Consider the following 15,349-nt stretch of genomic DNA (forward strand, 5'->3'; position numbering starts at 1 on the left):
CTGCTCACACTAAAATAATCTAGATGGTTTTAGCACTGCAGGCCAGAAGAGAATACACATAAACATAGGGGAAGCATGTTGCGGCTGAACAAAGAGCCATTAGACAGAATACACCAGGTTTTATGATCATATAAAAATGTGGACATTACACCGCGCTTTATTGTTTTATGCGATTTAACAATGCCTTTTGTACGCTGTGGCTGCAGCTATTCTTTTGATACCTGTGCAGCAGCAGAACTAATTAGCCAAATAATGAGTATCGCTGGTTTAATTTTGGGTACCTGGCTGGCAAAGAAATGCCCACTGATTTTCACAAAGACCTCGTCGTTCTCATCAGGAGTTTGGTCCCGCGGTACGATGACCTCCGCGCTCGTAAGGTTCTGCAACTCGTTTACCTGAAACACCGACACAGACTCCTGTTATCACAGCCTCACTTTGAATTTTACCTCCAACCTCTAAATTGTGTTTAACTGAAACACCCCTTGAAGCCAATAAGTAATTGCAGTAAACACCAGTACGTGAAACTCTCACAGATAAAAGTTTTATCATGTAAACATAACTAGCTCATTTAAATAAAAAGTTGGAGCAAGGCATTGTTGTTGCTGCAGTTTAAAGGACAATTCAAGCGCATGCTTACCGTCTTACCACCTTTACCGATGACCCTGCCAGCTGCACTTGAGGGAACCTTTATGTGCGTCTCCAGTTTGACCTCCTCCTTCGCAGAGAAGAAGTTTTCCTCTTTCAGCTTTCCAAATATCCGACCTTGGGCCTGGAATACAGAGGAGGGAATGAGGCAAGGAGAGACTGGGGAAAATGGGGACAAACAATGATCCACTGCTGTTATGAAAACTATTTATGAAGTTAATCCCCCCTCAAAAATTATTTAACACAAAGATTCATGCACATATGCAGGTTTTACCTTAAACTGAGCTTCTGGTGTTCCAGTAATGATGACCATCCTCTCAGTAACATCTGGACTCTCAGCCGGAGCGATCTGACATGCACAGAAAGACACAAATCAGATTTCTAGCTTCTGAACAAATTCATGCAGTATGAGATCATGTAAAGCTTGTGGCCAATAAAATCATGAGAAGAAAATCCCACAAATATATTGAATGCAACTGAAGAATCCAACAAAATGAATTGTCTCTGATTGCATTATCTGAAATGTTTCTCTTCTTTTTCAACATTTTGAAATATGGAAATTGCTCCACCCCAGATCCATGAAATGCTGCTGGGTGAATGATGAGTTGAGGTTTATTTATAAAAAAAAATAAATAAAAAAAAAGACACTCGCTCATTAGATTACCGACACTCCATCCTCCTCTTTCCCCTTTCCTACTGAGCACACTGTTGACAGGCAACAAACGCACCTTGATGGAAGCTCCGGCAAAGTGGGCAAGTTGTTTGATGTGCTGACCCTTCTTGCCGATCAGGGCCCCGACTGCCTGAGTTGGAATAAAGAGGTAGACAACCTCCTGTTCTGGAGCCTGTTGCTGAAAAAGGACCACACAGAAAAGAAAACATTTAAAGTACTTTTATTAAACTTTACTATTTATTTGACTGTGAAAGAAAAAAAATGATTCAAATTCAAATTGTCGCAAAAACGGTTTTGAACACACTTGACAGATACTTGAAGAACGGCCGAAAAAGCTGACACCACATGCAAGGGAGGCTAAATTAAGCCCTCTTTGGGTAAACATCGCCCTCTGGCCACGTCTGAATGGAATATTTCCTATTAGGGGTGATGCCTGCCCTGTGTTTTTGTTTTTCTTAGCATGGTAACACTCATGTAGTTGAGGTTTATAAAGTGAATTTTTACGAGCCACGGGATAACTCTGGGCTAAAAAGTCCCCTTCCAGGAATATTTGTGGTGTTCTGGTGACTGGGTGATGGTAAACAGGAATCCAGACTCTCTGTCCTACACAGACGCTGACTGAGGCGTTCTAACGGTCTGCTATTTACAAATCCACCTCATTTAGATCTGCCTTTATCGGTTTTACAGCAGGGTTCATGGTTTTACCTCCCATGCATAGAAGCTATTTGCAGAATCCACACAACCAGAAGAAATGTAAATCCTAAAGGGCTCTCTTTTCCAAAACATGGATTTCACCTGTTTTTGATTATTAAAGCAATCATCTATTAGGACAAACAAAAAACAAAACAAAACAAAGGATTCAGAGAGGAAACACTGACTGTAGTGCAGATTTGAGGGAACATACTGAGTGCTGGTGGGGGATGGCACTTGCTGGAGGAACCCCATACAGGCCACTGAGATGTGAAGAGTGACTCTGAAAGTGAAGTGACAAGCATGCCTATCAGATGGCATGTTAACACACATGTTAAAAGGCACAGGCACGAACACAAGTCAAGCTCTTTCTTCGGGGGGAATTTCAGGGTAGAAACTCGCAGTGAATCACACACTGAGTGTCTTGACTACGAAGCACGCACATGCATTCTCACGCACTGTCTCACGCCGCTTTGGCTCGCGCTCGTCAGGCAATGAGTGGAGACTTTGTTTTACTGACAGACTGACTCATCTCTGGAGAAGATGGGGGAATTCTGGTTGCTTCAAACTGTGTACAAAATCATGCAGGAAGACCTGAGTCAACACTGTAGTGTATTTTAAAAATGCACTTCAGAGGAGCCTGGTTTACCAAGTGTTGGAGATAAATTGCTTTATCAAGTCAATCTTTATCATGCACTTGATGTGGGTAAACCAGCAAAGGCAAAGTCATGCTCAAAGAAGCATTTTCAAAAATAACTTTTTCTTCCCTTTTATGGCCATGCGCTCAGGTAGTCTGTGGGAAAAGGGGAGGGGGGACCAAAAAACCCTTCCCCCCCCCCAAAGAAAACAGAGGATACTCACTAAGAATGGGTTGTACCCTGCTGGCGCCACAGCAGGCACAGCGCTACGTGGTCCAGCAGCAGGGGGAAGCACCGGCAGACCCGAGGAGAAGATGCCCAGAGCGTTCAGGTTCAAGCCCGGGATCAAGTTGGCCTGTTGCTGAGCGGACAAAAAAAAGAAGTGGCAGTGGCAGAGTTTTAAAAAGTTATCACAACAGAAGACAATTGCTTGGCGTTTAATTAATGCGATTTTTTTTTTTTTTTAAAGAAGCTGATCAGATTTTAACTTTCATTTAATATCCAAAGCATGCAAAACAAAAAGAAAAAACACTGCAGTGATCTTGGAAAAAACATAAGTTGAAGAAAGATGAAGAAAACATACCAAACACAAATGACTTGTCCAATTAAGCTCATTTTAAACTTTTTTCTTAAAGTTAATAATGCAAGCAATAAACAACAATTTTTCAATATAATAATAATAACAACTCTGAGCCTTTTATTTAATCTGATACATTAAAGTTGGTCACAAGCACAAAAAATATTTTCTGTTCTCACATCACTTCAAAGAACACCACATTTGTGCTGACAAATAAGGATGCAGAGCTGGAGGAAGTATTCAACAATAGTTATGATGACTGAGGAAATGTCTGAATAATTTATCAATGAAAAATATGTCCTACACGTTATTAATTATTACCATAATAATAATGACATACTCTGCAAAATCCTCTTCATTTATTGATAATTAAAATACTGTTTAGCTGCATGTCTCGTTGTGTCAACTGCCCACAGGGTTTTAAAGAAAAAGCGAAGGAATAAATCTTCCTCTAGGGGTTTGGAAAAATCTTCTACTGCATGAGCTACATTACAATAAAAAAACCACTAAACTTTAAAAAATGCTTGTTGCAAGCTTAAAATTGGTCTGTTTTCTTAACTCCTTAAAAAGATCATGCTCCTGTGGTACATGGTTTTTACAAGAGAGATGTTGTAAAAGCATAACCAAAAAAAAACAAAAAACAACAAAAAACAAAAAACAAAAAAACAAACCCAAAACAAACAACAACAGAAAGAAAAATCTTCCCCCAAAGGCAAGTCAGCTATTCTGGTTTCATGGCCATGACAAGACAGGACTGCCTCCTTTCACTTCCTTTATCCCAGAACGCTCTCTGTAATATCCAGACTGTCACGCTAGATGGCCCTAAATGCTTACTGTAGAGCTGACACTCAACCTGACAGGTGCCAGAACTGCTCGTACCATTCAGAACAACATGACAGCACGCTGCGTTATGATTATTTCTGAACAAATATTGAGACTGTCACTGTGAAGAAAAAACTAATCAACTAATGCGCTAAAGGGAAAGAAACCAACTAATTCCGTGTTACTACACGAGTCACATTCTGAGGAGCATCGTCATCGTTAATACAGTCACTTTATCAGCATTCATCTCTTTGCAGTACAACAGAGAACATGCAGAGTGTGCCATCATGGCTATCGCTCTTCCTCAGAGGATGACCTCTCAGGCTGCACCGCTGGTGATGTCATTGGGGCAGTGTGAAAGAGGAGCTGGGCGAGAGGGCGGCCTGCACATATCAGGTGGATGCTGGGAAAAGCAGTGTGTTACAGCAGTAACACAGACACATACACAGCGGGGAACTAAGTGTGAGTCAGAAGCTCCATGAAAGAGGCAGACACACACACACACACACACAGAGCGCTCAAACACTCGACTCACTGATGAGCTGTCCAGCGATCGTTTACTGTTATCCATTTACCAAGCTGGTATTACTAATGCTGGCGCTAACATGCGCTGAATGGGAAGGCAATATTATCCCGCCGTATATCATCGCTTCTCTCTGTTGTTCACCTGTCAGTCTGTGTGAGTCAACATACTAGCACATACTAACACAAACAATCAGGAGGCCTGCAGACGGTACCCTCAAGACTTACATTTATAGCAGCAATATCATTCTCGTAGGCTTCCCTCAGCTTCTTCATGATTTCCATCTCAGCTTTACAACACGCATCTACGCTGCCCTTCACCGTGATGGTCCTCTCAGGGTTGTAAATAGTTAAGTCTTGTAACCTGAAAGGAAAATCACACACACACAGACAGACAGACACAGAAATGATTACTGTATAGACGTGCAGAGGATTCTCAAAACAGATTTAAAAGAATAATGATATATTTAGGTTCTGACTAAGTTTCCACAGGCTGGATACTACATTTCCCATAATGCAACTCAGCTGTGTCTTTCAACATGCTGCATTCACGTCATACAGGATGGATGGCAGTGAAGAGAAGCTTCCAGCGTTGTTAATAATAACTTGGCCGAGTGAGAGTTAAACTGCACTGACAGTAAAACAGAATATCAATTAAATTTAGGTTTAACGCTGAACGACATATATTGGCTGACATGTTTTGTTTGTTTTTAGATTCTTGTTTATTACTAATATAACTCAGTCAAGAATATGGGAGCTTTAAAAATGCAGTTTTGACTTAGACTATGATTCACACGTCAAAAAAGACAGATACGATGATTTGTAGTCATGTTCCAACTATGCTCTGGGTTTAAAACATAGCATCTGATACATTTTCACTTCACCAGATTCTAAAAGAGACATTTTTGGAAATGCTGTCAACAAAAACAAAAGAGGTCTGCATTTCAGACTGGACGTTTTTTTAAACCACAAGAGACATCACACTTTGTTTCCTGATTGGGTCTTGTTGGTCACACGGTGGTCCGTCACAGACTCATCACGCACCTACCAGTCACATGACCCTTTCACAGAAGACAACAGCTTATACCACAACATGCATGGATAATGCTATGTTAGCACCTGATTTAAATCAAATCCTGCATTTTACATTACGTGAACAGTGTAATGTGACATACTGTTCACATTTCAGGCTATTGAAAAAGTCTATGTCACTTTAAACTACTACTGCTTAATTCATGTTACTCCTTTAATTCTCTGTATTCTGGCCACACATTCCCTGAAACCTAGCGCCATGTGGCAGCAACTCAGACCTCAACTAGTGTGACAGGTCGGTTTGGTTGCAACACAAAGATAATATGTCAGCGAAACAAAACAAAACAAAACAAAACAAAACAGGTAAAGCAAACGTTAGTGACCTGCCAGTGTGCTCACATGCCATTTTTTCTTGTTCCACAGCTTTGACAGAAGTGCACACACTGTCTGTTCTGAAGTCTTTTCATTTCCCTCCCTTTCAGTAATTGACTGTTGTTTAAGATATATTAGCTTAACGCCTGACATGATCAGCTCAGGTTTCACTCGCGATGGCGGAGCACTGCAGACACATCAGCACATGAGCATAAATGCAAACAACTATGTCGCCCACTACAGCAGAGGCTCCGCAGGGATCCAACGCAATGCTATAAATTAAGCTCAGCGAGTCAAGTGGATTAGCAGCAGAGGGACTTACATATACAAATGGAAGCCAAAAGAAGCAACAGTGTGATTGATGTTTTTCTTTTATTTGTGCAACAGCCAGATAATGACTTAATTTGTACATTTCAATGTTAACCTGAGGAATATGAAAGGAAAAAATTCTTATGTCTATGGTGACCTGTTATCTTGAAAGCTGCTGGCAAATTTTTGAAATTCAAGGTGTCTGATACTCAGCTGAACCGGCACCAATGAGATAATACTACTCTAAAAAGTCTGTTACATGAATCAAAGACGCAAAGCCCCATAGACCAGTTATCCTGGACATTACACAAATGTTAACACCTCGGGGCTTTTGAAGCTCAAACTCTCTGCACTCTGTTGGTGAACACAGTTGACACTGCAAAAAGACTTAACAGAACCATCAATTCTGAATCTACTATTTGAGCTTCTCAAAAGGGCTCTAGCCCGCTCTTCCTCCACCTCGACGTCTCTTTCTCAAGGCTCATTACATTCTCAAAGCTCGCAGACACAGAGCAATTCATTAGCAATAAATGAAAGAAGGTTGGGGAGCACAGTCCGTTAAATGGGGTGCAATCACTACCTCTCTAATATCATGTTCTGAAAAGAAAAAGCTGTAATCGAATCGCACGTTACTTCTCTAACAACTCTGTTAAGTGTAACCACATGCCGAAGGGTTAAGGAGCACAGACGAAGGAGGTTACAGTGAAAAGGGCTTGAAATCACTGTCTGTTATTTGTGATTTGGTTAAATCAGCGACAGTAAAAATCTTTGATCTCACTCAAAACATAGATCCACTGAGGAGAATTGCAAATATGAGAGGTTAAACATGTGTAAGAGCACCATAAGCAAGTTAAAAGCTGGACTTACGAGGAGATGGTTATCTTGGTCCCTGTCTCCTCCTCGATCTTCTTCAGGTTGCGACCCTCTTTGCCAATCAGCCGACCCACAAGGCTGTTGTGGGCAAGGATTTTCAGAGGGATGTCCTCCGTCCTACACACACACACACGCACACACGCACACACGCACACACACACACACGCACACACACACACACGTGTAAGGTGATATACTAAAAGGTAGGTGCTACAGAGTATCACCTATGAGCTATGATATGGTGTCATGCAGAATGCAGAAAGGTTAATGCTGACATGCCTCTGTTACAAAGTGTATTGTTCTATGAAAAACAAACCTGTGCTGATGTTAATTTTACTATTCAAAAACTGCATTTCACAGACAACTCCAGGCTCCATCCCCTCGAGCTAGCAGCACCTCGCAATTTGTGTGTGTGAGTGTGTGAGAAAGAATGAAAAGTCACTTTAAAGGGCTTTGTAAAACTTAGATATTGTTAAATGGTGCAAAATCAGTGCAGACTATTTCCTTGAAACTGAATATTCTCTCCTGGACCTTTGTGTTTCGCCAAAATTGAATGTGACAAACTGTTTATTGCCAATGCCACATGATAACCTACCACTTTCCAAGAATTTTTTTCTCTGGTATGAATCAAGCAAATTGGCAGTGATTATAGGTAAACAATGTAAAAGGCTGTTTAAGCCACTTACTTTCCACTAATTGAGTCTGATTTATTACCAAACCAACATAATGACTAATAAATATAAAGGATCAAGTTAGAATAAAGAATACCATTTCAAATAATTATCCTTCCTATCAAAGTTGAGAAATTAATGCATATAAGTCCACTGTTTGGCCCTGAATAATATATCACAGCAAATTTATCTAGAAGCCAAAGCAGTGATTTTGCTCTCCGGCTGCTGAGTTTAGTCAATTTAAAAAATATATTCCGGAGGAAAACAGATTGTGTAAGCTTTGTAATTAGAGTGAAACGGAAGGCGAGTCCCAGTTTCTTTAACACACCACAAATTAGGATGATTTGACAAAATTAATTTTCCATGACTTTAAAATATTCTGAAGTACAGACAGGTATAAAAAAGATTGCTTGTATGATTTTGACATTCAAGTCCCTAACTAGAGAAGGAAGAGGCTCAATAAATTAACTACTGATGATTCATGTATGATAGTATCTGCTTTCAGTGTACTGTACCTAAACTGTACATGGTGCAGTTATTACTTATTGAAACAGAAGGACTATCATTACTGTATGATTCATATTCCTCTCCATTGTGTGCCCACGACCCGCTATAGCCATTTTGGCCTGCTGGGTGAAATTGGGATTTGATTCCCCACACGACCACCACCCACATCTACCTATGTAACGTAATGATAACAGCAAATATTTTTCCATTGCTACTGGGCTACCTGCTACCATACATTAGTAGTCACTTTAATGATTAAACAAGCCTTGTTATATAATGACACTATCATAAATACAAATAATAATACAAAAGCACACCATGCTGCAGTATTGTTTCGCCCGTTTGTGCTATTGGTTGTAAAATTAAAACTAGATGTTTTCACAAGATATCCTAGGTGCATAACCACAGCAAAAACAGATCCTTCTAGCCTGTTATGGTGGATTGCCAGTCGGCCTGGTGGGTGTCATGATATATCATGAAGAAATTAAACTGTGTAGATATAAATTATATTACATTTTAGTCAAATATAAATGATACAATGCTTTTATCAAGTGTTATAGCTGCATAAATACTAAAAACAAGTCATTGTAGCTATTTGCTGCCTGGTTGCTAGGCAACATATTGCCATCATAATAGCTGATACATTAGATATTATTAGATATTAGATAGGCTCATGAAGGTTCTTATCTAATACCTAAGATGTACCTCTTTGCCAGGTTTGGTTGCTCAACCCCTATAAGGTAGGAGGAGAGAAACTATTTTACACTAACAGAAACATTTCCATGAACTGTGGCAGACTTCATAACTCCACCTGAGGACAACCAATGTGTAACAAATCATTTAATTAAACCTCTGTGTGTGGAACAGGTCACCTGTCTGAGATGCAGAAAGGTACAGATTGCAAATGACTGTCCTGTCTGGAATGATTAATAGTTATGAAGATTATTAATGCTATTGTGCTACATTTAGAAATGGACAACTCTCCTGCTTTGGGTAAAAAAAGAAAAAGAAATAATAATAAAAAGAAGGACATAAAATAGGGATGTTGTAGGAAACGCCCTTATGCTCCAACTATTTAAACTTAGAGGAAACGCTCCTGCAAACGTGCACAAGCAACAAGCACACTAACCTAAGAAACCTCCTGGGGTGTGGTGTTTAGCAGCCAGATGCTGGAGGTTTCTTTTGTGCTAGATGAAAGATTTCATGATAGTGATGGTGGTGTGTGTGTGTGTGTGTGTGTGTGTGTGTGTGTGTGTGTGTGTGTGTGTGTGTACACTGTTCAATTTTGAAAGGGTGAGACTAGTATGGGGTGAGCTGTAGGTCAAGTAAAGGGAGATGGCATTGGTGTAGGTTAAGAGGCCAAGTTTAGTGGTTTGGGTTTCACTAAGTGAAACTACAGGGTACGGTGTAATTGAGGTGTGGCACTGGGTGGTGTTACTTCACAGAGGCGTGGGGACAGAGGCGTGGAGGTTATTGTTACGTGTGACAGCAGGATTTCTGACTTTACTGGTTGCATAATACTTTGACAGGCACTTTCAGTTAAAGAGACAACATTCATATTTAATAGGGACAGAAAAAAATACATACTATTTAAAGGTATGCTGATGTATACAGAATTCACAGTGTACACATTTACTTTAACGTTTATCACTTTCAGTACATGAGTACAGTAAGTGTGAAACTACAGCTAGCAACCATGTCGCGTGAAAACAGAAAACAGAGGGAAAACGCTCCACTGACACTGTCAAGAAAAAAAAAACTCAACTCCCCATCTTACTATTTAGAATGCAAAACATTATACAGAGATTATTTTCTATAAATCTAAGCCCATCTGTGTGCAAGCAAAATTTCATTTTTATAACTTGTAAAAAATGAGTACGGTGGTCTCTGCAAGTACTCTGGCTTCCTTTCACAGTCCTAAGGCATGCATGTTAAGCTAACTGGTAATCTTAAAACTGGTTGTAGGTATGACTGTATGAGTTGTTGTATGTCTCTGCATTATGTCCCATTTATGCTTGACCCATAGGTTGCTTTCCCCAAAATGTGACACAATCACAGAGCTGTATCCATCTATACTCGCCATCACCGCGCTTTTGTCTATTTGCAAACTTCTTCAGCACTGTTATAGAACTCTCCCTCTCGGAGTTCTGTGCTATCTGGGAATCCCTGCACTCCAGCACAGATGTGTCATTTAAATGTCTGCACAGGCACCTTGAGTTCAGCCATTTTGAGGACACCTGTGCCAGCAACGGAAAACGTGCAAGGTTTCAAAAGTTGGAAGGCTGAAATGACACCAACCACACAGGTTGGTGCCTATGATGTCATCATTTGTAATCCGGCACTCTTTGCTTGGGTGAGAATGAGGAATATAAATAGGTTCTTAGGTATGTGGCACGCCCAATGTGCCCTGCCCCTTTTCCTGGGATAACAACAATAGGGTCCAGCCCCAAACAATGGAAGAAAATGGGTGGATGGATAACTTGTAACTGTAATGAAAACCTTGTGAATGTGCTGAAATACGAAAATACTGCAGCATAAAAGTTAAAATCATTTGAATGTTTTGGGGGTGGTAACACTTTTTATAACTCCTCCTATAAGTTTTGAGTTTTACAGGTGCTGGTGGGCAGCTTTATTTCTTTGGACAAAGAAGACTTTCACTTCCTTCCAATATCAAAGTATTTTTGTAACTGCATAAAACACATCAAAATGTAGAGAATGGCTAAAATATATATTCTGAACTAGTTTTCAAAGCTGTTCACACAGATCTTTAAGCATTGCTCAAACAGCCAAGGACATAATCAAAAAAAACAAAACAGTCACACAAACACATTTAAGCGCAGTTTTTACTATGTATCATCTCAGGGAAATTGATTTGTTTTTTAAAAAATAAATTCAAATACTGTTACACCAGAGAGCAGCCACCCCTGAAAAACAGCACACTTGCAAATAAATGCAGACAAACATGAGTATTATGTGTTAAAGGTTGACGCTCAAACAGAGCAGAAGCTCCGAAAGTTCAAAAGGTGCAGCTTCTCATTAAAGTTGTCAGCCCCAATTAGGCATGTTGACCTTGTTTCTTAAATGTTAAGCTGTGATCACGTGTTAGCCTATGTGAGAGTGTCATTGTGTTTACTATGTCAGTGGTCCAACCGAGAGAATGCACAGTGAGATTAAAAGGTGCGCAGGCAGGTAAAAGGATAAGATTATAGCCCTGCAGACATTATGGCTAATCGCCCTGTGAGGTTGTAAACATGCTCCACAGGAGCACATGTGAGCATGTTTATATAAAAGAATAGTTGGGCAGACTCACGTCTTGGTCTCGTTGGCCTCCTTCTGCATGATGTCCAGGATCATGCGACAGGCGGCGGAGCAGCCCTCGGGTGTTGAGTGGATGGTGATGGGTTTTTCAGCTGCACCTGCATTTTCCTTCCGATGAATGTCTACCCTGATAGAAAGAGAGACAGACATATATTGGCATTGTAGTAGGTAGGGCAGGGCAATATGGCCAAATATGGCCAATATTTATCACGATATATATTTGAAAATTTGCGATAACGATATAACTGACGCCAGAAAAAATACTTTACAACTCCACAACTTTATTAGTGCAAAAAAAAAAACAGAAAGAAAAAAGACCAACAATGTTTTTTCACTTAAACAAGCAGCTGTTTTTTTATGCAAATTCCTTGCTGACAGTTTCACCAAAAGGCATTTCCAGTGGAAATGGGCTGACATATCCTGAGCATAACCATGTATAATATCCACAAAACTTAAAAAGAGGTTACACACACACAATATGGTAATATTATGTTGAAGCACAGTACGTATCACTCCGTGAGGCTCTTGACTACAATCCATCAAGCGGTGCGGCTTCGTAGCTTATCAAAGTCTGACAGATTTTCGAGCGCCGTGTACCACATAAAATTGGTTCGAGGTGAGTAAGCACAACCAGAATTCATACATAAGACGCACTGGATTATAACTGTCGATTTTTCAGAAAATCAAAAAGATTTTAAGAGCGACTTATTTTCCGAAAAACACGATAATAACAACGGCCCGCTTGCCTGCTCTACCAAAAATTGTGCTTTGGTGTGTATCTGACCGACAAAAACCAAACCATTTCCACACCACTGAAGTTGCACCATTTTTACAAACCAAATCTGGTTAATCTGTCATTCAACGCTTTCGCCCTTCTTATTGACTATGTGCACGTTAGCATATGCTACTTCCGGTGCGGAAACTCCTGTGGTGAGCTTTGTTTCCGGTGTCCTATTCGCGCCTGGTTTACGGTCCAAAACAAGTTAAGCAAATGAATGAATCACGCGGCGATTTACATTTCTATAGATGTCTTGGGCATTTACCCAATATATCTGTAAATGATGTTCATCGACTTGTCAATATTTTTCCCCCGCGCCTCAGAGCAAAAGAGCAAAGGGATTCAAATGTTATATTTCTCAGCGGTCCCTCATTTATCGCGGGTGTTATGTTCTAAAAATAACCAGCGATAGGTGAAATCAAGTAGCCAATTTTACTTTTTGACGGTGCAAAACGTTTCGTGGACATACAGTACTGCACTTCAGAGTCACACTGCTAGCGATCGATGCAGCGATTCTGTACTGTACAGGAGAGACGTCACGGAGGAGATCGTCTGCAGCGATCAGGACGCAGGACACAATGTGACGTAAAAAAAAAAAAGCATGCAAACTTGCACTAAAAAATCCGTGAAACAGCGAGGTGAAAGGTGAACCGCGTTATAGTGAGGGACCGCTGTAATTTTGAAGGTAAGTCACAACATACCCTTCGTAAATACTAATGTATAGAAACCGTTACCAGCAATCATTCATTTTTTGTGTGGCTTTTTTCACGGTTTGTTAACATGCTGTGTAGGTGTGTACTTGACTAGCTAATATTGACATAACGGGGAAACATTTGGTTTGACTATTCTTCACCTGTAGTTTGAATGCTGAACATTTGCCTGTTTAAATCATAAGACCAGTCATTATACAGAGATACTTCTGAATGTGGACGATGTGTCTTCTGCATGCAGTAATGCAGTTCTGCTTGTGTTGAGTGATGTAAACAACTGATCGATCTAAACGCTTTAAATGTCAAAATTGATCATTCGATTTTTTTATGACACAACAGCGGTTAGTGTTCCCACCTTCTGCTCTTTGTAACTTAACGCAATCTTTCCGTTTTCGAGTTTTGGACATGATTTTGGAGTATATCTTCGCAGTAGCGATTGACCGCAAAGTAAAGCTACCGGAAATGCACAACCCCACATCCGGTCTCAAACCAGGAAGTTAGCATTTTCTCGTGCACATAGTCAATTCTCCGTCACTGCCATGCTTTTTCCACCACGTGCGTATGAAAACAAAGGGACTGCGCATGCGCGTTTTACCCATTTCTATCGTGATATTTCATTTTATTATCATTGCCTAACATTATACCGGTGTTACTGTGAACGGTATGATATGGCCCAGCCCTACATTATGAAGAAGATGATGAAGAAGAAGAAGCAGCAGCAGCAGAGGTACATGCTGCTGCTGCTACATGCTAACCCAAAAAATAAAAGAAAGGTTAAACTCCAGCAGGGTGAGGTGCTGTTGCTTACTTTGACTGCGTCTGTTTGGTGACATCCTTGATGGTGTTGCCTTCCTTGCCGATGATGGCTCCCACAAACTGAGTAGGCACGAGCATGCGCAGTGGGAAGTCGTGTTGTCTGGGGCGTGGAGATCCGTAGCCTCCTGATGGCCCGGGCTGAGAGGAGCCCTGGTCCCGGGAAGTCCGACCCCCACGACGCGTGCGGGGAGCCTGGACAGGTGGAGCAGCATCCGTGTCCATGATATATGACACCTTGAAGGAGTAGTCGTCGAACTGGTGTCCTGTCAACTTCTCGATGGCTCTGGGTGGTAGTAGGAATGTAGAAGCAGAAGTATCAGGAAGAGAGAGGGGAAATAAATGAACAGATGCACTAACACAAGAATATCAGAATACAGGTTCTCTGACAGTTTGACTGATTAATTTCATAAGCCTCTGATATACTTGCTTGTAAACACGTTTTTTACACATGATGACTACCTCAGCCGAGCAAAAGTCACCAAAGCGGCAAATTACACCTGACATCTGATTATTGGTGGACAAACATTAAATATAATTTGATTTCATGCATCATTCACTGCGCTTTTTCATGGGAAATGCAAAAAAATTAAAATGCAAGATCACACAGCAAGCTTCTCAACTCTAGCTCACCACACACCCACCGGCAGTGACCTGGTGAGCTTACATCACATTATTTTCCTTCAAAAAAAATTTTTCCCCTCATAAACACACCAACACAATGCTTTGAAACACATCTACTCTGTTTTCACAAGGCTAAAAAAGTTGGGAAAATGTGACCTAGGTGTTCGATGGACAGCTAATGGAGAGAACAAACATGTTTGCCTTCTACCTTTTAATCCTGTCTTTTTCTACAGTATAGTAACCTCCTCCAAGCTTACATGTGTTTGTGTAAAAAGAAAAATCAGTTCACAAGGAGTTTGTTACTGTGTGGGCCACAGATGAACCAACCCTGCTCTAACCTTTATGGATACACATTTGAAACCGCCTGGTACAAAGAAAAATATACGAACAGCAGGACCAATACTCCTTGTATTGCAGCTTCTTGTCTGTGCAAGTATATCATGAGTTTTGCTCTACTTTCATGCATCAGTGTCACTATTATGTGCTGCTTACACTTTAGCTTCCTCCTTGGTTGCGTATGTAACATTCACCACTGCTGTTTCTGTATCAGTGTTCACTGCAAAACAAGACAGAAAGAGAAGGACATGAAGAAAAAAAAAAAGAAAAAAAAAGATGACACACAGTAAACAGAGATTCGGTCACATGCACATAGCAGTTCTTTGTTGTTCCCGTAGGTGAGTCAGAGACGCATTCAGGTTCCCGTGGTGACCCAGAGTAGGGCTGCTCGATTATGGCAAAAATGATAATCACGATTATTTTCACTGAAATTGAGATC

At 40.6% G+C, this 15,349-nt stretch overlaps 1 protein-coding gene across 5 annotated transcripts in view; it reads right to left on the reverse strand.

Moving 5' to 3' along the window:
* igf2bp2a (insulin-like growth factor 2 mRNA binding protein 2a) overlaps nt 1–15,349 on the reverse strand; it is a 58,162-nt gene that overhangs the window by 3,617 nt on the left and 39,196 nt on the right. For 3 of the 5 annotated variants that reach the window (XM_042219181.1, XM_042219182.1, XM_042219183.1), the window contains 11 exons: nt 15,067–15,130; nt 13,946–14,236; nt 11,642–11,776; nt 7,148–7,270; nt 4,796–4,931; nt 2,870–3,007; nt 2,223–2,315; nt 1,374–1,496; nt 920–994; nt 638–769; nt 282–395 (listed from right to left, as the gene is read on the reverse strand). In XM_042219181.1, the coding sequence (XP_042075115.1) occupies nt 282–395; nt 638–769; nt 920–994; nt 1,374–1,496; nt 2,223–2,315; nt 2,870–3,007; nt 4,796–4,931; nt 7,148–7,270; nt 11,642–11,776; nt 13,946–14,236; nt 15,067–15,130 (1,424 nt within the window). The remainder of the gene's footprint in view (nt 1–281; nt 396–637; nt 770–919; nt 995–1,373; nt 1,497–2,222; nt 2,316–2,869; nt 3,008–4,795; nt 4,932–7,147; nt 7,271–11,641; nt 11,777–13,945; nt 14,237–15,066; nt 15,131–15,349) is intronic. The other 2 variants (XM_005918271.3, XM_005918272.3) reach the window with 2 other exon arrangements.

The sequence above is a fragment of the Haplochromis burtoni genome, unplaced genomic scaffold (assembly GCF_018398535.1).
Source record: "Haplochromis burtoni strain Fernald_Lab_line unplaced genomic scaffold, NCSU_Asbu1 Contig_29, whole genome shotgun sequence".
Taxonomy (NCBI): domain Eukaryota; kingdom Metazoa; phylum Chordata; class Actinopteri; order Cichliformes; family Cichlidae; genus Haplochromis; species Haplochromis burtoni.